Source organism: Ranitomeya variabilis, chromosome 2, assembly GCF_051348905.1.
Source record: "Ranitomeya variabilis isolate aRanVar5 chromosome 2, aRanVar5.hap1, whole genome shotgun sequence".
In the NCBI taxonomy this organism is placed as follows: Eukaryota; Metazoa; Chordata; class Amphibia; order Anura; family Dendrobatidae; genus Ranitomeya; species Ranitomeya variabilis.
This window is the reverse complement of record NC_135233.1, coordinates 632176724-632202350: the sequence shown is the minus strand read 5'-3', so window position 1 is coordinate 632202350 and position 25627 is coordinate 632176724. Positions and strand designations below refer to the sequence as shown.

At 41.7% G+C, this 25627-nt stretch overlaps 1 protein-coding gene across 6 annotated transcripts in view; it reads left to right on the top strand.

The window, feature by feature from the left end:
• Positions 1-25627, top strand: part of TIAM2 (TIAM Rac1 associated GEF 2) — a 643262-nt gene that overhangs the window by 313333 nt on the left and 304302 nt on the right. For 5 of the 6 annotated variants that reach the window (XM_077289068.1, XM_077289064.1, XM_077289065.1 and 2 more), the window contains 3 exons: positions 5295-5379; positions 12700-13891; positions 15009-15444. In XM_077289068.1, the coding sequence (XP_077145183.1) occupies positions 5372-5379; positions 12700-13891; positions 15009-15444 (1636 nt within the window). In that variant the 5' untranslated portion in view covers positions 5295-5371. The remainder of the gene's footprint in view (positions 1-5294; positions 5380-12699; positions 13892-15008; positions 15445-25627) is intronic. The other variant, XM_077289067.1, reaches the window with a different exon arrangement.

Genomic DNA, 25627 nt, shown 5'->3' with positions numbered 1-25627 from the left:
GCCTGGGGTGCCACATATGCATCTTAAATGAAGGCTAAGTAATTTTGCAGTGTTGATTAAAGAGAACCTGTCATGTACAGAAATGCCTGTTACATGCAGATATAGGCTTGATCTGCAGGTGAATAGACAATCATGTTCAGCTGCATTACTGTAACAGAGGCTACAGGGAGATAATGAACTTGTTTCCTCCCTGATGCCGCTCACTTCCAAATGGGCCTGCATGTACACTCCCTGACAGTAGTTATGTCGCTTATCCATGTTATGCAAATGAAAGCTTATAACCTGATGTTAAATTCATCCATTGGTTGTATAAATTATTCTTTTGAAAGCTGAAACCCTCCGAAATGTTTTGGTTTAGGTTAAGAAAATAAATTGTCATCAATGCAGAAATATTGATCAGTTAATGGACACAGAATGGTCAGATTTTGGCAAGACAAAAGTTTTGTCGCCCACAGAAAGTAATGTGATATTCAAACAAATAATTAACTTAAAATACAAATATATGTTACATAACATTGGTAAATGAAGTTGTGGTGAAATTAGAGTCATATTTAATATTTTGTGTGACTTTCATGAGCTTGAAGGACTGCATCCATGCGGTTCAACAATGATTCATCCAATTTATTAATGAAGTCATCAGGAATAGCAAAGAATGCAGTCTTACATGCCAGGTTTCTGATGGCGGTTGGCGGGAGGACCCACTTAGGGCATTAGGGGAGTGCAGGGTCAGGCTCAGGTTTGAGCAGGAGGTAACCATTCCTTATTTCCCTATTGGTAGGGCCTTCCTCACCCCTTTACCATCCTGTTGTGTGTCGTCCGATCCCATCCCCGTGGGGTTGCTATATACAGCTATGGCAAAAATTAAGAGACCACCTCATCAAAACCCTGTAATGGGCAGCCCAATCTCCAGACCTAAATCCCATTGAAAACCTCTGGAATGCAATCAAGAGGATGATGGTAGTCACAAGCCATCAAACAAAGAAGAACTGCTTACATTTTTGCACCAAAAGCAGTGTGAAAGACTAGTGGAAAGCATGCCAAGACGCATAAAAGCTGTGATTAAAAATCATGGTTATTCCACAAAATATTGATTTCTGAACTCTTGCTGAGTTAAAACATTAGTATTGTTGTTTCTAAATGATTATGAACTTGGTTTCTTTGCATTATTTGATGTCTGAAAGCACTTTTTTTTTTTCATTTTGATCATTTTTCTTTTTCAGAAAAAAAATACAAAATGTATTGCTTGGAAATTCGGAGACATGTTGTCAGAAGTTTATAGAATAAAAGAACAATTTAAATTTTACTCAAAAATATACCTATGGAGAGAAAAATCAGAAAAACTGAACATTTTGCAGTGGTCTCTTAATTTTTGCCAGAGCTGTGTATCATGACACACAAATGGAAAGGAGACTTGAGGACAGGGATAGTGAGATCTTGAAATAACAGACAAAACAGAGTAGTCTTTAGGATAACTTTAGGAGCTTACAAAACAATGAAGGCAATGGACCTAAACAGGACTGAGTTCATGTGACTGGTGGGATCCAGAGCGTCAGTAGAAGACATAAGATGCGGAACAGCTGGGGGAGTAGAGAGACTTGCTGATCAGGACTGTGGCATAGAAGGTGGGTTGTGACGAAGTAGGACAAAACAGTGTGGTTCCCTGGAAGGATACTGTGTAGTGAAAATGCTTTGTACTGCAAAGGAAATGTCCATAAGATGTTGTACCCGCTAACTCTTGTACATGACTCTTACCAAGTTACCATGAGGTAAAGACTGTGTTTTTGAACAGAAGTCTCCTTTGTTGAACTGTGAAACGTACGAACCCGGCCAGCCGACACCACTGACTACAGGCGGTCTGCACAGGCGCAAAGGCCTTACAACATGAATACAAAAACCCAGCCAGGACTGCACTTTCATGTAGTGTGCCAGGCATAAAATGAGGATTCATTCGCCCCACTACACACACATACACACACACACACGCTGTAGAGCAGGCTGTTATTCAGAGTGACAGGGAGTGATTACGACATGTTCACTTTGTTGCATGTAGTGACTGTAACTGCTCCACATACTGCCACTATGACTGGAAGTGAGTGGATACAGGAAGAATATACCGTAAATTTATTTTCTTGCTATAGCCACTGCTCCCGTAAGTCAGCCTAAAAGGATTTTTACAAGCAGCATAACAATCGCAGTCACAGAGGGTGTGACCACGACTGTGTCTGTGTGGTCAAGGGGCCCACTAACCCCAGCTCCATTCTAAGCTGAAAGTGCATCTTTGGATGCACATTATTACAGGATGATCGATATTGTTACAGGACCCGAATGGGGGTACATTGTTATAGAAATGCATCAGATGGGGACATAATTATAGGAAGGGGGCCAGACCAAGGGGCATTGTTAGATGCTGGAAGCTATTATTACAGGAAGGGAGCCAGAACCAGGGTATTATTAAAGAAAGGGGTTAGGATGGGGGATCTTATTACAAGTTGATGACCAGGGTGGGGGACATTACAGATTATGGGCGGAACGGAGGACATTGTTACAGGGGCCCATGCATCTGACCAACGTGCTAGTGGGGGACCACAACCAAATTTTTCACTGGCGCCCATAGACTCTAGTTATGGAACTGATTTTTTAACGCATTTTAACTGCAGATTAACTCCTTAGCGACCAAGCCAATGTTGACCTTAATGACCAGGCCAAATTTTTGAAATTCTCACCAGTGTCATTTTATGTGGTAATAACTCTGGAATGTTTCAACGAATAACGAATCCCACTGATTCTGAGTTTTTATTTCATGACATATTGTACTTGATGATAGCAGTAAAATTTGTTCGAAATTACTTGCGTTTCTTTGTGAAAATATCGTAAATTTGGAAAAAAAATTGAAAATTTCTCAATGTTCAAACTTTTGTTATGCCCTTAAACCAGAGTTATGTCACACAAAGTAGTAAATAAATGACATTTTCCACATGTCTACATTACATTTGCATATTTTTTTAAACACAATTGTTTTTTTTAAAAGTTCTACATCCCATTTGACATGGCTTTGGGGGGCTTGTATAACAAAATACCCAAAAGTGACACCATTCTAAAACCTGCACCTGCGCATATATTTTGCTCCCATAAAGTGTAGAGCCCCCATATATTGTACTGCCCTCATACATTGTGTCCAGCTTGTACTTCTGTTGACACAGACCCCATAAATTGTTAAGTGCTCTCTCCTCGCTACAATAATGCCAAATATGTGGCCACTTACTGCGATTTAGGCAAGTGGTGCTCAGAAAAAGGGTGGGGCATTTGGATTTGGGAGCGCAGAATTCATTGGATCTTATTTGGGGAGGGGGAGCCATGTTGCTTTTCCAGCATCTTTGTTCTACCACTAAGGTGGGAACCACCTATAAATTCAGTGACAGATGACGGACCTGGGTGGGGACTGGTTTTGTGTGGGACAAATTAAGGTTTTTAATTGTAACATTTTGTGGTGCATAATATATTTTTTGATTTCTTCCAGAATAAGGCTGGATCACATTCTTGTGTTTTATGCTGATCAATCATGTTGAGATTTCCATGTAAATCCCACAAAAATGCGATTCAGACGAAACCCCCAACGGAACCATCCACCATAATGAGGCAGATGGAGACACTTTGGAATCCATTTGGTATCTGCTCCAGTGGTATTCATCTTTAGAGGCGTGCACAGATCTGTGGTCGAACATACTTGTGCACTAAAAAGGCACCTAAAGTGATGGGACAGAGACCAGTCCAAAGTGACTCCATCTGCCTCATAAGTGAATTGTTCCATCTGGGGTTTTGTCTGAATCGCGGTTTTGGGGAATTCACATGGAAATCCTGACTTCCGCGCTCAGTGGAGAGCATATGATAAATGAGAGCCGAGCCTTGTTACGATTTTTGGGAGGCAGAATGAACAAATATACAGCAGTGCAAGAATAGTTGCTATATTTATTTTTGTGCAGATTACCATGCAGTTTAAGTGATAAGGTAGATTTATTGTTCGGGTCGGTGCGATTACAGCAATACCAGATTTACATCTTCTTTTTAGGTTTTGCTGCTTTCGCACAGTAAAAATCCCCTTTTTATAAAAAGTAGGTTTTTTGTTGCCATATTCTGAGGGCTGTAACTTTTTTTATTTTTTGGCAAACAGAGCTGTATGAGGGCTTATTTTTTGTGGGACAATTAGCAGATTTTTTTCGTACCATTTTGGGGTACATAATATTTTTGATCACTTTTTATTCCTATTTTTCAAACACAAAAACCAGCAATTCAGTTATTGTTTTTATTTTTTACCGTGTGATAAAAGTGATAAGACCAATTTATTCATCTGGTCGGTACGATATCAGAATCATATATTTTTTATGCTTTGCTATTTTTACAAACTAAAAACAATATTTTACAAGAATTTTACAAAAATGAATTTGTTTTTGCATTGTCATATTCTGAGAGTTGTAACTTTTATTTTTTTGCCGAATGAGCCATGTTACGGCTTGTTTTTGCAGGACGATTTGGCATTTTCATTTATACTATTTTTTAATTTACACATTTTTTTGGCTCGCTTTTTATTCACTGTTTTGTGAGTTACTATGATGAATAAGTGACATTTTTGGCTTGTTTTTTTAAAGGCGTTCACCATACTGAATAAATAATGTGCCTGTTTTATAGAGCGGTTCATTTCGGATGCGGCGATACCAATTATGTGTACTTTTTTTGTTTACTTTTGTTTTATTACGAACACTGCATTTTCAGTGGTGAAATGGCTTTTCATGATGTGTGTGTGCTTTATTGGTGTTTTTTTACTTTTTTACATATATCCGGGACGCAGCGGATGTTCACTGCTGTCTATTGAATACAGGTGAATCCGCATGTGTTCACTGAACCGTTCGGATTCACCATGTTCAATACATTCTATAGTGAAATTTCTCTTACGTAGATGCTAATCTGGAAAGACACGCCACATGTCAGTCTCCGTGGGTGAGCTATGGGCGTCTGTGGACACATAGTGGGCATGGCATTTCTTGAAAAGCTGTAACATCTGGACGCTGCATGTTGGACACTGCGCAATTATGCAGCGCCCAACCGCAGCGTTTACTGATCGTCTGCACATACCCTAAGGAGATCCCACTTCCCATTCTCAGGAAAGTGTTTGTCATACTTGATATTTTTGTACTTTGCGATAAATATAACAATATTCCTATGTGTTTGTACATTAGTCCAGAAAATGTAACTTTACCTGTGTTCTGAACTTTGTGTTCATTGTACACTTTTTTTTTTAGGACATTTCTCATATTCAATGCAGTAACTTATGATGGGACCCTTTTCTACTATAAATTATATTCGGATATAGCTTCAGATGAAACGGTATGTAAAATGATTCCTGAAAAATATTTGTTTTACTTGTCATAAATAACCACCACCACAATGGACTACCGTATTTTCTTTTTAAAAACTTGACTTACTAAAAGAAAACAGAAACTGCAGTGTCTGCAACACAATAAAAACTCATGTAAAAAATGCACCCAAAATGCAATGAAAAATGCAAGTGACCTTATTTAGCTAGTTGGTGCAGTGGCTAGATACATGTGTTGTTTCCTGAAACATCTGGAAATTAGAGTCTAAAACAGCCCCAGTTTCCAGCGTTAAAAATACAAGATTTTTTTTATTTTTAATACAGATTGTAATATGGAAAAAGTGCTAAATTAAAAAAATACATTTAACACAGAAAAACTGGTTTGAATCAATAGGTCATTTTCTATTAATAGTTTTGTTTTAATGAAAAGCGATATCCCTCCTTTAACCAGTGAGGAAGTGATTCTAATAATAATAATAAATGATAATTGATACTTATGGAAGCTACATATTTCTGTAGAATCACTAAAGGTCAGACTACACTGAAATGTAACATTTGAGTTTTCCAAATGGATTCTAAATGGCAAACCTGACTTCCTAGAAATAGATATTTCCTTTTCTTTGACTCATATGTAAATCTCCCATTTTGAACATGATGTTTGTTCCCTGCTTGTACATAATCCGCCAATGCTACATAAGGCAGGTCTTACATCACAGACACCTCGATTTCATTATGGCGGCTTTTCAAGCCTTTCAACAGTACAAGATTAAGTAGGTTTAGCTGAATGTGTGCATTGATAGAGAGACAGCTAATTTGTCTGAAAGGTTTGCGCAATTAAAAACATCTGCTGACAGCAATTGTAAGCGGAGGTCTGCTAATCCTTCATAGTATTACCACCATGATAGGATAACCTACTATGCGACTACGCGACAGCTATACATTACACAGCAGTAACCAAAATGATCTCAATGAATAAATATAGCGTGGCCGATATTTCTAAAAAATCTAAGAAATATCAAATGTGATCATGAAAATATTTTTTTTGTAGAATGTGAATTTATGAAAGAAATGAGGGCATGCAAAGTAGAGCAATAATGAGGATATTTTTTATTTTTACTCTGGCACAAACACCCTCTTTTCTTTTAGGTTATCGGTCTTTTAGTGCAATTTGCCAGTGTTATTAAGGGGGGATTTTATATTGGTTTTGTTTAGAACAGGGCTATCTCCAGGTTTTCATGGGCCCCGGGCAGAAGAGTCTCAGTGGACTCCTTTAACACACACCACAATTCATAATGCACAGATACGGCAGAGAAATATAGGTATAGTACAATGCCAAAGATTTCACTTCCTTCTTACATTACATGAGTGATATCAATAGTTCAGAAACTGGACAGTATAGTCATCCATAGAGCATTATGGACACCACATACAGTAGTGCTCAATACAGAATAAGGAGCCTCATACAATGTTCCATATATGATAGGCCCCATATGATGCTCCAGTATATGATGGGCCCCATATGATGCTCCAGTATATGATGGGCCCCATATGATCTCCATATATGATGGGCCCCATATGATGCTCCATATATAATGGGCCCCACATGATGCTCCATATATAATGAGCCCCATATGATGCTCCATATATTATAGACCCCATATTATGCTCCATAAATGATGGGCCCCATATGATGCTCCATATAGTATGGGCCCCATATGATGCTCCATATATGACGGGCCCCATATAATGTTCCATATATAATGAGCCCCATATGATGCTCCATATATTATAGACCCCATATGATACTCTAGTATATGATGGGCCCCATATGATGCTCCATATAGTATGGGCCCCATATGATGATCCATATACTATGAGCCCCATATGATGCTCCATATATGATGGGCCCCATATAATGCTCCAGTATATGATGGGCCCCATATAATGTTCCATACATAATGGGCCCCATATCATGCGCCATAAATAATGGGCCCAATATTAGGCTCTATATATAATGGGCCCTATATGATGCTCTAGTATATGATGGGCCCCATATAATTTTCCATATATAATTGGCCCCATATCATGCTCTATAAATAATTGGCCCCATATGATGCTCCAATTATAATGAGCCCCAAATGATGCTCCATATATAATGGGCCCCATATGATGCTCTAGTATATGATGGGCCGATATAATGTTCCATATATATAATGGGCCCCATATCATGCTCGAGTATATGATGGGCCCCATATGATGCTCCAGTATATGATGGGCCCCATATGATGCTCCAGTATATGATGGGCCCCATATGATGCTCCAGTATATGATGGGCCCCATATGATACTCCATATATGATGAGCCCCATATGATGCTCTATATATGATGGGCCCCATATGATACTCCAGTATATGGTGGGCCCCATATGATGCTCCAGTATATGATGGGCCGATATAATGTTCCATATATATAATGGGCCCCATATCATGCTCGAGTATATGATGGGCCCCATATGATGCTCCAGTATATGATGGGCCCCATATGATGCTCCAGTATATAATGGGCCCCATATGATACTCCATATATGATGAGCCCCATATGATACTCTATATATGATGGGCCCCATATGATACTCCAGTATATGGTGGGCCCCATATGATGATCCATATATGATGAGCCCCATATGATACTCTAGTATATGATGGGCCTGATATAATGTTCCATATATAATGGGCCCCATATCATGCTTCATAAATAATGGGCCCCATATGATATGCCAGTATATGATGGGACTGATATGATGCTCCAGTATATGATGGGTCCCATACAATGCTCCGTTATATAATAGACCCCATATAATGCTCTATATATTATAGGCCCCATATGATGCTTCAGATATGATGGGCCCCATATAATGCTCCAGTATATGATGGGCTCCATATAATGCTCTAGTATATGATGGACCCCATATAATGTTTCATATATAATGGGCCCCATATCATGCTCCATAAGTAATGGACCCCATATGATGTTCCATATATAATGGGCCCTATTTGATGCTCTAGTATATGATGGGCCCCATATGATCCTCCAGTACATGATGGGCCCCATATGATGCTCCAGTACATGATGGGCCCCATATGATGCTCCAATATCTGATGGGCCCCTTATGATGCTCCAGTATATGGTGGGCCCCATATGATGCTCCATATATGATGGGCCCCATATGATGCTCTAGTATATGATGGGCCGGATATAATGTTCCATATATATAATGGGCCCCATATCATGCTTCATAAATAATTGGCCCCATATGATGCTCGAGTATATGATGGGCCCCATATGATGCTCCAGTATATGATGGGCCCCATATGATGCTCGAGTATATGATGGGCCCCATATGATGCTCCATATATGATGGGCCCCATATGATACTCCAGTATATGATGGGCCCCATATGATGCTCCATATATGATGGGCCCCATATGATACTCCAGTATATGATGGGCCCCATATGATACTCCAGTATATGGTGGGCCCCATATGATGCTCCAAATATGATGAGCCCCGTATGATACTCTAGTATATGATGGGCCTGATATAATATTCCATATATAATGGGCCCCATATCATGCTTCATAAATAATGGGCCCTATATGATACGCCAGTATATGATGGGCCCGATATGATGCTCCAGTATATGATGGGCCCCATATGATGCTCCATATATTATAGGCCCAATATGATGCTCCATATATGATGGGCCCCATATGATGCTCCAGTATATGATGGGTCCCATATAATGCTCCAGTATATGATGGACCCCATATAATGTTCCATATATAATGGGCCCCATATCATGCTCCATAAATAATGGGCCCCATATGATGTTCCATATATAATGGGCCCTATATGATGCTCTAGTATGCTCTAGTATGTGATGGGCCCCATATGATGCTCTAGTGTATTATGGGCTCAATATAATGCTCCATATATATAATGGGCCCCATATCATGCTTCATAAATAATGATAATATGATGCTCCAGTATATGATGGGTCCCATATGATGCTCCAGTATATGATGGGCCCCATATAATGCTTCAAACAAAAAAAATGAAATACTCACCTCTCGTTACTGGCCGCTGCTCTATTCTGGACTCATCAGTGTTTCAGTCTTCCAATTCTCTGCACTGAGTGTTCAGGCAGAGGGCACACGTCATTGCACCCTCTGACCTGAAACGTTAGAGTCAGAAGACATGGAAGACACTGCAGCGGAAGAATGGGGAGAGGTAGATATGGAAAGTACTGGGGCACTGACCAAATAGCGGAGGACCCACTTGCACCAGGCTCCCATAGCGCGCCTGTGTCCCAGATGAGTGGGCCCCCCCCGTTCAGGGCCCCAGCACTTGCCCGGGTGCTGACGCCGGCCCTGGTATATAATGTGCACTTAACAAGTTTATTTTTTCTCTGAAGGCAAAAAATATTCAGGTGACTAGTAGGGTAAGTTCACATATAGCAGATTTTCTGCCCTGCTGGACTCTGTACACCGGCCTCCAGTAATGATGAGTTGTCACATGAGACCACTGCAGCCTGTAAGTGTGATGAGACACTTATCACTTGAGGCCTGGTGTACTGACGCAGCTACAGAACCAGATTAGCATTGCCATATAGTGCCGAGAAATGGAGTACAGTAAAGTTGTTTTTTTATTTGAAACTTTCATAAAATGTGTAATATTTGTGATTTGTTGCGGATTTTGTTGTTGCAAAATTTGATCCACAATCAATCCTTTGCACCATTTCACATGCTGTGGAGTTAAATTCAGCACTTCATGTTTATGCATAAGTTAAAATAAGAACAATGCATAGAAACACTGCAGTAAGTAAAGTGGTTCCGGAAAGTATTCAGACCCCTTTAAATTTTTCATTCTTTGTTTTATTGCAGCCATTTGGTAAATTCAAAAAAGTTCATTTTTTCACATTAATGTACACTCCATCTTGACTGAAAATAAACAAAAATGTAGAAATTTTTGCAAATGTAATAGAAAAGAAAAACTGAAATATCACATGAAATATTCAGACCCATTGCTCAGACACTCATATTTAAGTCACATGCTGTCCATTTCCTTGTGATCCTCCTTGAGATGGTTCTAGTCCTTCAATGGAGTCCAGCTGTGTTTGTTTAAACTGAAAAGACTTGATTTGGAAAGGCACACACCTGTCTATATAAGACCTCACAGCTCACAGTGCATGTCAGACCAAATGAGAATCATGAGGTCAAAGGAACTGGCCAATGAGCTCAGAGACAGAATTGTGGCAAGGCACAGATCTGGCCAAGGTTACAACTGAATTTCTGCAGTACTCAAGGTTCCTAAGAGCACAATGGCCTCCATAATCCTTAAATGGAAGATGTTTGGGACAACCAGAAGTCTTCCTAGACTTGTCCGTCCAGCCAAACTGAGCAATCGTGGGAGAAGAGGAATGGTGAGAGAGGTAAGGAAGAACCCCAAGATCACTGTGACTGAGCTTCAGAGATGAAGTAGGGAGATATGAGAAAGTTCCACAAAGTCAACTATTACTGCAGCCCTCCACCAGTTGGGACTTTATGGCAGAGTGGCCCGACGGAAGCCTCTCCTCAGTGCAAGACATATGAAAGCCTGCATAGAGTTTGCTAAAAAACACATGAAGGACTCCCAGACTATGAGAAATAAGATTCCCTGGTCTGATGAGACAAAGATAGACCTTTTTGGTGATAATTCTAAACGGTATGTGGGGAAAACCAGGCACTGCTCATCACCTGCCCAATACAAACCCAATAGTGAAACATGGTGGTGGCAGCATCATACTATGGGGGTGTTTTTCAGCTGCAGGGACAAAACGACTGGTTGTCATTGACGGAAACATGAATATGGCCAAGTACAGAGATATCCTGGATGAAAACCTCTTCCAGAGTGCTCTGGACCTCAGACTTGGCCAAAGGTTCACCTTCCAACAAGACAATGACCCTGAGCACACTGCTAAAATAACAAAGGAGTGGCTTCAAAACAACTCTGTGACCGTCTTGACTGGCCCATCCATAGCCCTAACCTAAACCCAATTGAGCATCTCTGGAGAGACCTGAAAATGGCTGTCCACCAATGGTCACCATCCAACCTGACGGAACTGGAGAGGATCTGCAAGAAAGAATGGCAGAGGATCCCCAAATCCAGGTGTGAAAAACTTGTTGCATTATTCCCAAGAAGACTCATGGTCGTACTAGCTCAAAAGCGTGCTTCTACTCAATACTGAGCAAAGGGTCTGAATACTTATGACCATGTGATATTTCAGTTTTTCTTTTTTAATAAATTTGCAAAAATTTCTACATTTCTGTATTTTTAAATCAAGATGGGCTGCAGAGTGTACATTAATGAGAAAAAAATAACTTTTTTGAATTTACCAAATGGCTGCAATGAAACAAAGAGTGAAAAAAAGGGGTATGAATACTTTCCGTACCCACTGTAAATAAATAGTAACACATGTAAAAAACACAGGGTACTTAGTTGAGTTTTTTAAATGAAAAAAGTCTTAAAATTATCCTACCGCGACAAGGTCTATGTAATCAGGATGGTCCTTATCTCTAATATCTCACTTCGCTTTGTGATAGAAGGCCTCAGAATGGACTAGAACAGAGAAGGACCTGGGCCTGACTTTGTTTGACACATGCCTGTGGAAAGACCAAGTAGGTGGCACACCCCAAGTGTACTGAGTACCAATTATCCTAGTCTGCTAATGACACAAATTATGTGCACCTTCACATTAAACTTATTCTAACAGGTGTCCTGTTCCTTTTTTGATTTGCTTTAAATTTTGTTTGACCATTTCTGCACCCTGTATATGGGATGTCGATACATTTTCCGTGTGAAAATCATCCACAATTCCAGTACAGTAACTTTGCATGAATCAAATATTATAGAGACTATAATCAATGTGAAAGTCAAACATTGCATAACGAAAACTGCAGCAATGAAAGATACTACAAGTAGTACAGGGCTTTCAGGCTATTGCCAATTGCAGACAGAAAAATCTTGATCAAATCTGTTTTTTTAAGCTGATAACACTACTTTTGTGGTCAAATTAGTCATTGGACCATATGGTTTGGTCCTTTATAATATAGAGTAAAGCCAGTTTAGCATTTTCATTTACAGCATTGGTTCAGCTCTGATACCAATTGTCATGACCTATCTAAAACTAAAATAGACCTGTTAGAAAATCTTGAGACTAAATCTATAAAGAACATAAATCAACATGAAAAATGAGCAGTGTGATACAACTATAATTGCTTTTTATTTTACAGTGAAATGGGGAACTCGGAAAGTCAGTACAGTCTTCAAGGGACACGAAGTCCGGGAGGAAGTCCAATGTCAGATGGCAAACAGAAGGGCTGCTCTTTAAAAATTCATAGCATTAACGTAGATGAAGAGAAGGACTGGCCTTCCCCCGGTTGGGGGCGAACAAACAGCAGTACTAGTTACAAAACCCGCTCCCTAGCAAGAACCTGTCTCTCTCAGTGTAAGAGTAATCCACCATATTCTGCAAGACATGGTGATGTTGTGCTAAAAGCCTCAAAAAGTTGTGCCCATCACAAACAAAGGCCTAATCTACCAAGTGATTGTTGCCAGGCAAACAACAACACGTATTTACCAGACAATGGATATCATTATGTTGGTGTTGACACCCCAGTAGAACACAGAGGATGCAATGGACATATTTTAAGTTGCTATGAAATTCGTGACAGCATGTCTTCAACACTGCAAGCTGAAGAAAGGAAAAGCCCAAAGGTATTAATAAAAACACTTGGAAAGTTGGATGGTTGCCTCAGAGTTGAATTCCACAACAGTGGGAATGGTGTACCATCTGAAGAATCTGATGGACCAGTTCAGTTACTCAGGTACTCACCTGCGATGGAAATGAAGGATGTGACACGCCATGACCCTAGAAGAAATTCTGGCATGGAGTATATGACAAACCATGGTTTGTCAGCAAGCGACTCTGGTCTACGATCAAGCAAAGGAAGTTCACTAAGTTCTGACTCTTCTTGGTATGATTGCCCCTGGGGAAATAATAGAGACGTTAATGACTTGGATAGTTCATATCTGACCAGGAGTTCATTAGACACTAGTGTACATGGAGGGCTTACCCCAAATGAAAGTGGTATACTTTTCAACCAGAGATCATCTCTTTCTTCACTCCGTGAACTATACAATGCAGATTTGCAAGGTAGATTAACCCCAGGTCAACTTTCAGATGAATACATAGGTAGCGGTAGTCATCATACCCTAAGTAACAGAGTTTCGTTTGCCTCAGATATTGATGTTACATCAAGAACAGAACAGAGACGACCTTCTCATTATTCTTCATATACCTTACCCTGCAGAAAATCAAAGCCTTTAACAGAGGATGCATCTAAAAAAGATACACTAAAAAGTAGAATGAGGCGCATCAGTGACTGGACTGGTAGTCTATCAAGGAAGAAAAGAAAGCTGCAGGTGTGTTAATTTGTCTAGAAGTTTCTCTAAAGTGAATACAATAAGATTTATTGCTAAGATGCTTAGATTTTTAAATACAACCTTTCACTGGATTTTATCATATGAACCAAGTACTGCCACAATTTGCCGCTACTCCTCTAGATCTAGAACAGTTTTTCTTTTTCTTTTATATCTCTCCATTATAGTTATGCACCCTGGTAATAAAGATGCACCATTTCCCTACATCCAACTGGGTGTATTCCTTAGAAATTCTCAGTGAGTGCTGCCATGTTTTGATTGAATATCATCAAGAGAAAAAACAAATGCCCTCCGAGGAGTTCTGTGGTGCTACCCAGTTAGCTGAAGGGAAAATATGCATCTTCATGACCTGGACATAACATAAAGGTACCGTCACACTCAGCAACTTTGCAACGAGAACGACAACGATCCGTGACGTTGCAGCGTCCTGGATAGCGATCTCGTTGTGTTTGACACGCAGCAGCGATCTGGATCCCGCTGTGCCATTGCTGGTCGGAGCTAGAAGTCCAGAACTTTATTTGGTCGTCAGGTCGGCGTGTATCGTCATGTTTGACATCAAAAGCAACGACGATAACAATGGATGTAATGGAGCTAACAACCAGCGAGAACGAGAAGTGAGTCGCCGTTACGTCACTGGATCGCTCCTGCATCGTTCTGGAGTTGCTGTGTTTGACGTCTCTACAGCGACCAAAACAGCGACGCTCCAGCGATCTAGTTTAGGTCGGATCGTTGTCTATATCGCTGCAGCGTCGCTGAGTGTGACGGTACCTTTAGAATAAAGGAGCACAGAAGGAAAAGATTTGTTCAGCGTAAATTAAAAATCCAGTGAAAGGTCCTTTTTTAAGACTAATATACAGGCTGGAAAACATGGTTTTTCTAATGGAGAGTCCCTACTTTCACGACTTTAATTAAATTAATGAGCATATGTAAAAATTTGTCTCAGTTGGTAATAGTACTATGGAGCAACGTCAATGTATGACATGTATCTATTCGTATGTAAATCTTTCTAAAGTTCACTCATTATCATTTTTCCATAGCCTCTGTTGACTACAGAGTTATTTATGTCAGTTTTATACATTATTTTCTATTTTCTCATCAGGAACCAAAATGTAAAGAAGCAAGTGAATGTTTTGACAGTGGGATAGATGGCTTTACCGCAGAAACAAGCTCTCCTCCACATCTGTCTAGCATTTTGTGGTCTGGGGGCTCTGGACCTCTCACGCAGCCTAGAAATGAACATACCAGTGTAATTGGCAGCGATGCTGTAAGGCAAAATATCTATGAAAATTTTATGAGGGAGCTTGAATTAGAGAAAACCAATGTGGAAGAAACAACAACATCAACAGGTACAGATGACTCAAGTAATGACTCTCTTAGTTCTCTAGAACAACTTGACCTACTGTTTGAGAAGGAACAAGGAGTTGTTCGCAAGGCTGGGTGGCTATTTTTCAAACCCCTCATCACCCTTCAAAAGGAGAAGAAACTGGAGCTTGTTAATCGCAGAAAATGGAAACAATACTGGGTGACACTTAAAGGTAAACTACGTAAATGCATAGAGATAAATATAGTAACATGCATTATATTATAAAGTGGCAATATAGAGTAGTATTCCTATTTTTTTGTAGCCAGGATAGCCATGTCTGTAAATAAAAAAAAATCTGTATTCTCTCAATAGCACATGGCTTATTGATTTTAATTGCGTAGTTCTGCATATAGGAAGAGGTTTCCATAGAGAGCAGTAATCTTATTTTTTGACTGTTAATATAAACATTTTCACATATTTCAGTGGTAAATAATGATGCCTGGTAGCTGTTTTTATTTTTTACAGGGTGTGGTGGTAAAATATCTGTGAGACTACAGTTTTTTTTATTCCAGAGCAAGGAGTATTACGAATAGTGTCAATAACATTCTAGCCTCAAGACTTCCAACAAGCTTTGTCAAGCTCTCAAATATTCACTGAACTTTAGATGATAGAAGATATTAGGCTTAAACCCTCTGGAAACATTTTTATATTAGCTAATATTTCAGCGAAATCAAATAGCACAGCAATACATTTTGTAAGGTCAGTTTTCCCCCCTATCAACACCAAAAAAAAATAAAGAAAATGATTTACGTACAAATAGAGGCTGAAAGTGCACATACGAAAGAAATGTTGGAGAATACAGCAAAAGTCTGCTCTGACTAGATTGTTAGTCAATTCTTTGATTTTCAACCCCCCCGTAGATTTGTTTATAAAAAAGGTAAATCATTGGCTAACAATCTAGTCAAAGAAGGCTTGAAACCCCCTACCATTTTTAGGCAAGCGACCATTGGATCCCATAATTGCGGGAGCTTCCCATGTCTGTCCTGTCAAAACTGTTCATCTGTTATAAAAGGTAATGAAATTTATCATCCAACTAAAGGTTTTAAAATCAAAATTTCTGGATTTTTTACCTGTATTGTCAAAATGTAATACATTCATAATATGTGGAAATGCCCTTGTGGCATGGTTTATATTGGACAGACAGGAAGGCCAATCAAGTTGGAACTTAATGAACACCGTTCAGCTATATGGGGATTTGTTTAAAAAAAAATAAGAAAAAATCCTCAACCAAAAGATGAAGTTAAATTAAGTTGAAAAAAGATAAGAGAGACTGGGGTCACTAAATATTTTCACGTATAGACACAGACATGTAGTATCTGATCTTAGATGGTTGGTGCTAGAAGAGATTGAAGTTGGTAAGAAAGATGCAACTAGGACATGTATTCTTCAAAGAGAGGCTTATTGGATTTTTTCTATAGATTGTCCTGTACCTAAATCATTTCACCTGACGAACAACGAGTTTCCTTCATTCTTTGTGTGATCAGCAGCCTATTTACCCTTAAAGATCATCATGAAGTGAGCATTCCTAAGAACACATGTTCATGATAATTTTCAGTGTACAGTAAATGTACCTCTCTCCTAACAGGTTATCACTAGTGATGGGCGAGCACTAAAATGCTCGGGTGCTCGTTACTTGAATTTAGCAAATCATAATGCTCTGGTGCTTTTCTCGAGCAACAAACATAATGGATGTCAATGGGAAATGCAATCATTTTTCAGGCAGGCCCTATCAGGAGGTCTGGGGCTCTGGAAAATAACTGAAATGGAATGGGAACAACATGGGGAAGACTCTTGGACGCATCTCTGACTGCCAGGTCACTGTTGGGAACAACGTTGTCAGAGTATTACGCCATTTTCAGATACTTACAGTAAAACATACAAAACCGAAGATAAAATGGAATTTACAGGAAAAAATGTTAGGATTCTAGGAAACATTCTTTCCTGTTTAATGACTTTTATATAAGGCAAAAAAACACCATCTCTCATTGTATTTCCCTGTCAGTTTTAGCAATAAATAATATTTTTAAAATGACGTGGGGTCCACCCTATATTTAATAACCATCTAAGGCAAAGTACAGAGCTGCATGCTGATATAATCAGGCTAGTAAGGTCTATGGTTTTTAGCCCCTTTCCAGTCTAAAAATACCAGCCCTCAGGATAATGGGATTAGGGGTTGATGACAACTGTGTGGAAAATCACAGTTGGCATCAAACCCTTGGGGTTAGTAATGGAGAGTTGTCTGTCAGGCACCAGGGTTACTAATCCAGTAAGAAAAAAGGAATAAAACACACTTTTTTTTATTAACAAAAAACACCCCAACAAATGCCCTTGTTCTCCCATGTATTAAAAAAAATCCCATACAGTTCCAAAGTAGTCCAATGATCCCAAGATGTTCCCCATTGTCTGAAGCATATGAAGTACCATAGCGAAGCTTTCACAGCTTCCACTGCCGGTCACGGTGCTCCGTGAGATCGGTTGGCTATGAACTGATGTAACGTCAATTAATTCAGTGAAATTACATCGGTTCACAACCGCCAGGGTCGTACAGAGCACCCTAAGTGGTAGTCCAGCAATCCTCGTAACCTGGCGGAATTGTTGTAAGGCCGGCGTATGAAAAATCGGTCCTATTATCTCGGACGAGAGTCGCCCAAGTGTTCTCCGTATGGCCATCTGTGTGTGATGCGTTTGCAATGCGATGATGCAATTTCCTCGCACCTATGTATCCATATGACATCTGTATGACATGCGCATGGCTTTACATTTATCACTGCTTTTCCCCTATTAATTTAATGGCTCAATGGGCTGAAATGAGGAAAATGTGTGCGTATTTTTCGCAAGCCACACTGAGGGTCCATGTGATGTCCGATTATTTCTCGCACCCATATGCTTGCATTGGCGAGACTCGGCCGATATACTCGTACAATCACAGGATGCTGCGATTTCTCTAGCACGTAGAATACACCCAAGAAAAAAACGGTGATGTGAGCTACCCCATAGATTAACACTGGTCTGAGTGCTGTACAATGTTTTCTTGCATAGGACTCGTCCATGTTCTACGCTAGTGTGACTCCGGCCTAAAATGTCGAACTGCTCGACTGTGCTGCCGCCATGTCATGTAGAGCGCAGTCCAACATACTACAGCAATTCCACTAGGCCACACAGACTGCTGGACTGCATTCTGAGTGACCTTGCGACTTAAGGAAGCCTTTAATGGAGACTTTAACGTTAATGGAGTTCCCAGCTGCTGGAACAACTGGAGGTTGTGAAATCTGGTATCATTAGTTCACAGCCTCCATGTGCCCCAGCAGCTGGGAACCCTCCTTAGAAGGTCCCTTAACGACTCCCTTAAGGTTTCGGGGCCTCACAGCTGCTGGGAGACCCAGTGGCTGTGAACTCCGGTAACCGCTGGTTTGTCATAATCCAGTAGATATGCTGTAATCCACATCAATGTCCAACGACAAGCCCCCATCTAAAATTCCAGCATATGGAGCCCCGTTCATCATAGGCTGTGACACCAGCACATACTGCATGATCTCGCAGCGCTCCGCGATAGCCGGCAGTGTCTGTGACCGGTGGTGACATCATTAATGTTACCTCCAGTCACAGATGCTGTTTCCTATGCTGTCACAGTGGCTCGCTCTGCCATTACCCTCAGTGTGAGAACTGACAGCGGCTGCTACAGCATATCAAGCTTCATTCTGTGAATGAGGCTTCATAAGATACGGATATCAGAGTGGTGATCGTGATGCCGTGGACTACGTCAGAGACGTGCTGGATGTTTACTTTCTAATAAATGGTAAAATGAGGTGAATTGTTGGGGAGTGTTTTTTTTAAATAAAGGACTTTTGTGTGTGTTTATTTGTTTTTACATAACTCATCTAACTGTTAAGCAGATGTAAATGCTTAATGATTATTTACTGCTTCTCCCACCCATCTCTCAGCGCCGAGAGATAGGCGGGGGAAGCAGTGAATATGCACTTTATCCTCTGATTTCCTGAGCATCGCGTGTTACATAGACCTGATGATGCAATGTGTCCGTCCAGTCACAGTGATGCCAGTACTGCATTACTGTGTATGGCAGGCAATCCCTGCATGTTGATTGGCTGTCAAACATCCGTGAAACATGCGGGACAGGGATTCGAGTGTTGCACTCGGGCACCCCGATACCTGGCTGAGTAACTAGCGTGCCTGCGCACCCCGATGCTCGATCGCATAACGAGCAGTGCCGAGCACGCTTGCTCATCACTATCACCTATCCAATGAGTGTTTATGTATATGATCACTGAGTTTGGTTATGAATGTCCTTGATTTAGTACAATACCAAGCAGCTTATTTACAGAGTCAAAAAAGCATTTATCAAGCAAAGAAAATCATCAGACTACTCTCTTGGGCAGGTAAGCCGTTGGCTGGGTCACATGATGACATTGACATTTAATCATGGTGGTGGTAAAATAAGGCATTATTGCAATATGATCTTAGTTATTCCTTATGAGAAACAAGATCATTTGCCTCATTACCATCATTGCAATCCCAAGTCAGATGATTTGCTAACATGGGCAGCAAAAGTGTCTTTTTAATGTGTTACTTACACCAAAAACACACACATATGTTTGCTTTCTGGAGCCACAACATGATGAATTGGAAATGACAACAAACTATAGCAGAAACCTGTCATTGAATACATCTTATATTGCATGAGGAGCTGAGGAGATTGATAAACAGATTTGTGGCAAACACTTTATTATTATTATTATTATTATTATTATTTATTGTTATAGCGCCATTTATTGCATGGCGCTTTACATGTGAGGAGGGGTATACATAATAAAAACAAGTACAATATTCTTAAACAATACAAGTCATAACTGGTACATGAGGAGAGAGGACCCTGCCCGCGAAGGCTCACAATCTACAAGGGATTGGTGAGAATACAGTAGGTGAGGATAGAGCTGGTCATGCAGCGGTTTGGTCGATCGGTGGTTACTGCAGGTTGTAGGCTTGTCGGAAGAGGTGGGTCTTCAGGCTCTTTTTGAAGGTTTCGATGGTAGGCGAGAGTCTGATGTGTTGTGGTAGAGGGTTCCAGAGTAGGGGTGATATGCGAGAGAAATCTTGTATACGATTGTGGGAAGAGGAGATAAGAGGGGAGTAGAGAAGGAGATCTTGTGAGGATCTTGTGAGGATCGGAGGTTGCGTGTAGGTAAGTACCGGGAGACGAGGTCACAGATGTATGGAGGAGACAGGTTGTGGATGGATTTGTACGTCATGGTTAGGGTTTTGTAGTGGAGTCTCTGGGCAATGGGGAGCCAGTGAAGGGACTGACAGAGGGGAGAGGCCGGGGAATAGCGGGGGGACAGGTGGATTAGTCAGGCAGCAGAGTTTAGAATAGATTGGAGGGGTGCGAGTGCGTTAGGTGGAAGGCCACAGAGCAGGAGGTTGCAGTAGTCAAGGCGAGAGATGATGAGGGCATGGACTAGGGTTTTTGCAGATTCTTGGTTGAGGAATGAACGGATTCGTGAAATATTTTTGAGTTGAAGTCGGCAGGAAGTGTAAAGGGCTTGGATATGTGGTTTGAAGGAGAGATCAGCGTCAAGGATTACCCCGAGGCAGCGAGCTTGTGGGACTGGGGAGAGTGGGCAGCCATTTACTGTAATGGATAGGTTCGTTGGAGGGTTAACGTGAGATGGGGGAAAGATGATGAATTCTGTTTTGTCCATGTTAAGTTTCAGAAATCTAGCGGAGAAGAAGGATGAAATAGTGGACAGACATTGAGGGATTCTGGTTAGTAGGGAGGTGATATCTGGTCCAGAGATGTAGATCTGTGTGTCATCAGCATAGAGGTGATACTGAAAGCCATGAGATTCTATGAGCTGTCCCAGGCCAAAGGTGTAAATGGAGAAGAGTAGGGGCCCGAGGACTGAACCTTGTGGGACTCCGACAGATAGGGGGCGAGGTGAGGAGGTGGTGTGTGAGTGGGAGACACTGAATGTCTGGTCTGTTAGGTATGATGAGATCCAGGATAGGGCCAAGTCTGTGATGCCAAGGGATGAGAGGGTCTGTAGTAATAGGGAATGGTCCACTGTGTCAAAGGCAGCCGACAGGTCGAGGAGGAGGAGGACAGAGTAGTGTTGCTTGCTCTTGGCGGTTAAGAGGTCATTGGTGACCTTAGTTAGGGCAGTTTCAGTGGAATGGTGTGAACGGAAGCCAGATTGTAAGCGGTCAAAGGGGGAACAAGAAGAGAGATGGGAGGACAGTTCAAGGTAGACTTGTTGTTCCAGTAGTTTGGAGGCGTAAGGGAGAAGTGATATAGGGCAATAGCTAGATACAGAGGATGGGTCAAGAGAGGGCTTTTTGAGGATAGGTGTGATGGAGGCATGTTTAAAGCTTGAGGGGAAAACATCAGTTGTTAGTGATAGGTTGAAGAGATGGGTGTCATGATCTCTGCAGGCAGAGATCATAGCAAGCCTATAGAGGGACAAGCTCTCGGAAGATGGAACTATACTGACCATGAACTAAGCCTGCCGCGCAACTAGAAATAGCCAGGTAGCATTTCCTATTTATTGCTAGATGCCCAGCTCTGGCCTAAGACCTAAATAGCTAGCAGAGGGAAATATAAGACCTGGCTCACCTCTAGAGAAATATTCCAAAGAAGACAGTAGCCCCCCACATATAATGACGGTGAGTTCAGATGAAACAACAAACGCAGCAGGAAAATAGTCTTAGCAAATTTGAGGTCCGCTTACTAGATAGCAGAAGACAGATAGTATACTTTCATGGTCAGCAGAAAAACACTAACAAAACACCATCCAGAGATTACCTTAAACTCTGGCATTAACTCATAACGCCAGAGTAGCAATCCCTGATCAACGAGAGCTTTCCAGACACAGTAACAAAACTTCAGCTGTGAACTGGAACAAATAGGCAAAACGAAACATGGACAAAAGTCCAACTTATCTAGTAGTTGTCAGAAGCAGGAACAAGCACTGAGAGGCATCAGATAACATTGTTGACCGGCAAGAAACCACCAGAGAAATGAGCTTAAATAGCGACACCCACTACTGATGGAAACAGGTGAAACAGGAAAGAGGATGACAAGTCCAATTCCACAAGCGGCCACCGGGGGAGCCCAGAATCCAAATTCACAACAGTACCCCCCCCTCAAGGAGGGGGCACCGAACCCTCACCAGATCCACCAGGGCGACCAGGATGAGCCCTATGGAAGGCACGAACAAGATCAGAAGCATGAACATCAGATGCATTGACCCAAGAATTATCCTCCTGGCCGTAACCCTTCCAGTTGACCAGATACTGGAGTCTCCGTCTGGAAACACGAGAGTCCAAAATTTTCTCCACAACGTACTCCAACTCACCCTCAACCAACACCGGAGCAGGAGGCTCAACTGAAGGTACAACAGGTACCTCATACCTGCGCAATAACGACCGATGAAAAACGTTATGAATGGAAAAGGACGCAGGGAGGTCCAAACGGAAAGAAACAGGATTAAGAATCTCCAATATTCTATAAGGGCCGATGAACCGAGGCTTAAACTTAGGAGAAGAGACCCTCATAGGGACAAAACGAGAAGACAACCACACCAAATCTCCAACACAAAGCCGAGAACCAACACGACGATGACGGTTGGCAAAACGCTGAGTCTTCTCCTGGGACAACTTCAAATTGTCCATAACCTGCCCCCAGATGTGATGCAATCTCTCCACCACCGCATCCACTCCAGGACAATCCGAGGATTCCACCTGACCGGAGGAAAATCGAGGGTGAAACCCCGAATTACAGAAAAACGGGGACACCAAGGTGGAAGAGCTGGCCCGATTATTGAGGGCGAACTCTGCCAATGGCAAAAAAGCAACCCAATCATCCTGGTCAGCAGAGACAAAACACCTCAGATATGTCTCCAGGGTCTGATTAGTCCGCTCGGTCTGGCCATTAGTCTGAGGGTGAAAAGCAGATGAAAAAGACAAATCTATGCCCATCCTAGCACAGAATGCCCGCCAAAATCTAGACACAAATTGGGTACCTCTGTCAGAAACAATATTCTCAGGAATACCGTGCAATCGGACAACATTCTGAAAAAACAGAGGAACCAACTCAGAAGAAGAAGGCAACTTGGGCAGAGGAACCAAATGGACCATTTTAGAGAAACGGTCACAGACCACCCAGATGACAGACATCTTCTGGGAAACAGGCAGATCTGAAATAAAATCCATCGAGATGTGTGTCCAAGGCCTCTTAGGAATAGGCAAGGGCAACAGCAGTCCGCTAGCCCGAGAACTACAAGACTTGGCCCGAGCACAAATGTCACATGACTGCACAAAGACTCGCACATCTCGTGACAGGGAAGGCCACCAGAAGGATCTTGCCACCAAATCCCTGGTACCAAAAATTCCGGGATGACCTGCCAATGCAGAAGAATGTACCTCAGAGATGACTCTACTGGTCCAATCATCCGGAACAAACAGTCTATCAGGCGGACAACGATCCGGTCTATCCGCCTGAAACTCTTGCAAGGACCGCCGCAGATCAGGAGAAACGGCCGACAAAATTACTCCCTCCCTAAGGATACCTGTGGGTTCAGCATTACCAGGAGAGTCCGGGTCAAAACTCCTAGAAAGGGCATCTGCCTTAACATTCTTAGAACCCGGTAGGTATGACACCACAAAATTAAAGCGAGAAAAAAATAAAGACCAGCGCGCCTGTCTAGGATTCAGGCGCCTGGCAGTCTCAAGATAAATCAAATTTTTGTGGTCAGTCAACACCACCACCTGATGCTTAGCCCCCTCTAGCCAATGGCGCCACTCCTCAAACGCCCACTTCATGGCCAAAAGCTCCCTATTCCCAACATCATAATTCCGCTCTGCGGGCGAAAATTTGCGAGAAAAGAAGGCACAAGGCCTAATGACGGAGCAGTCGGAACCTTTCTGCGACAACACTGCCCCAGCTCCGATCTCCGAAGCGTCAACCTCAACCTGAAAAGGCAGATTCACATCAGGCTGACGTAACACAGGGGCAGAGGCAAAACGGTGCTTAAGCTCCTGAAAGGCCTCTACAGCATGAGGGGACCAATTAGCAACATCAGCGCCATGTCTGGTCAAATCAGTCAGTGGTTTAACGACATCCGAAAAACCAGCAATAAATCGGCGGTAAAAGTTGGCAAAGCCCAAAAATCTCTGAAGACCCTTAAGAGAGGAGGGCTGAGTCCAGTCACAAATAGCTTGCACCTTGACGGGATCCATCTCAATGGAAGAGGGAGAAAAAATATACCCCAAAAAGGAAATTTTCTGGACCCCAAAAACGCACTTAGACCCCTTCACACATAAAGAATTAGACCGCAGAACCTGAAAAACTCTCCTGACCTGCTGGACATGAGAGTCCCAGTCATCAGAAAAAATCAGAATATCATCCAGATATATTATCATAAACTTATCCAGAAAATCACGGAAAATATCATGCATAAAAGACTGGAAAACTGAAGGGGCATTAGAAAGACCAAAAGGCATGACCAAATACTCAAAGTGGCCCTCGGGCGTATTAAATGCGGTCTTCCACTCATCCCCCTGCCTGATCCGCACCAAATTATACGCCCCACGAAGATCAATTTTAGAGAACCACTTAGCACCCTCTATACGAGCAAACAAATCAGTAAGCAATGGCAATGGGTATTGGTACTTAACAGTGATCTTATTCAGAAGCCGATAATCAATACATGGTCTCAAAGAGCCGTCCTTTTTTGAGACAAAGAAAAACCCAGCTCCCAAGGGAGAAGAAGATGGACGAATATGTCCCTTTTCCAAAGACTCCTTTATATATTCCCGCATAGCAGCATGTTCCGGCACAGACAGATTAAACAAACGACCCTTTGGATATTTGCAACCCGGTATCAAATCTATGGCACAATCGCACTCACGGTGCGGAGGTAACGACCCAAGCCTGGGTTCGTCAAAGACGTCTTGATAATCAGAGAGGAACTCAGGGACTTCAGAGGGAATGGACGACGAAATAGAAACCAAAGGTAAGTCCCCATGAATACCCTTACATCCCCAGCTCAACACAGACATTGCTCTCCAGTCCAAGACTGGATTGTGAGACTGCAACCATGGCAATCCCAGTACCAAATCGTCATGTAAATTATACAGCACCAGGAAACGAATAATCTCCTGGTGATCCGGATTGATACGCATGGTTACTTGTGTCCAGTATTGTGGTTTATTATTAGCCAATGGGGTGGAGTCAATCCCCTTCAGAGGAATAAGAGTCTCCAAAGGCTCTAAATCAAAACCACAACGATTGGCAAAGGACCAATCCATAAGACTCAGAGCGGCGCCAGAGTCAACATAGGCGT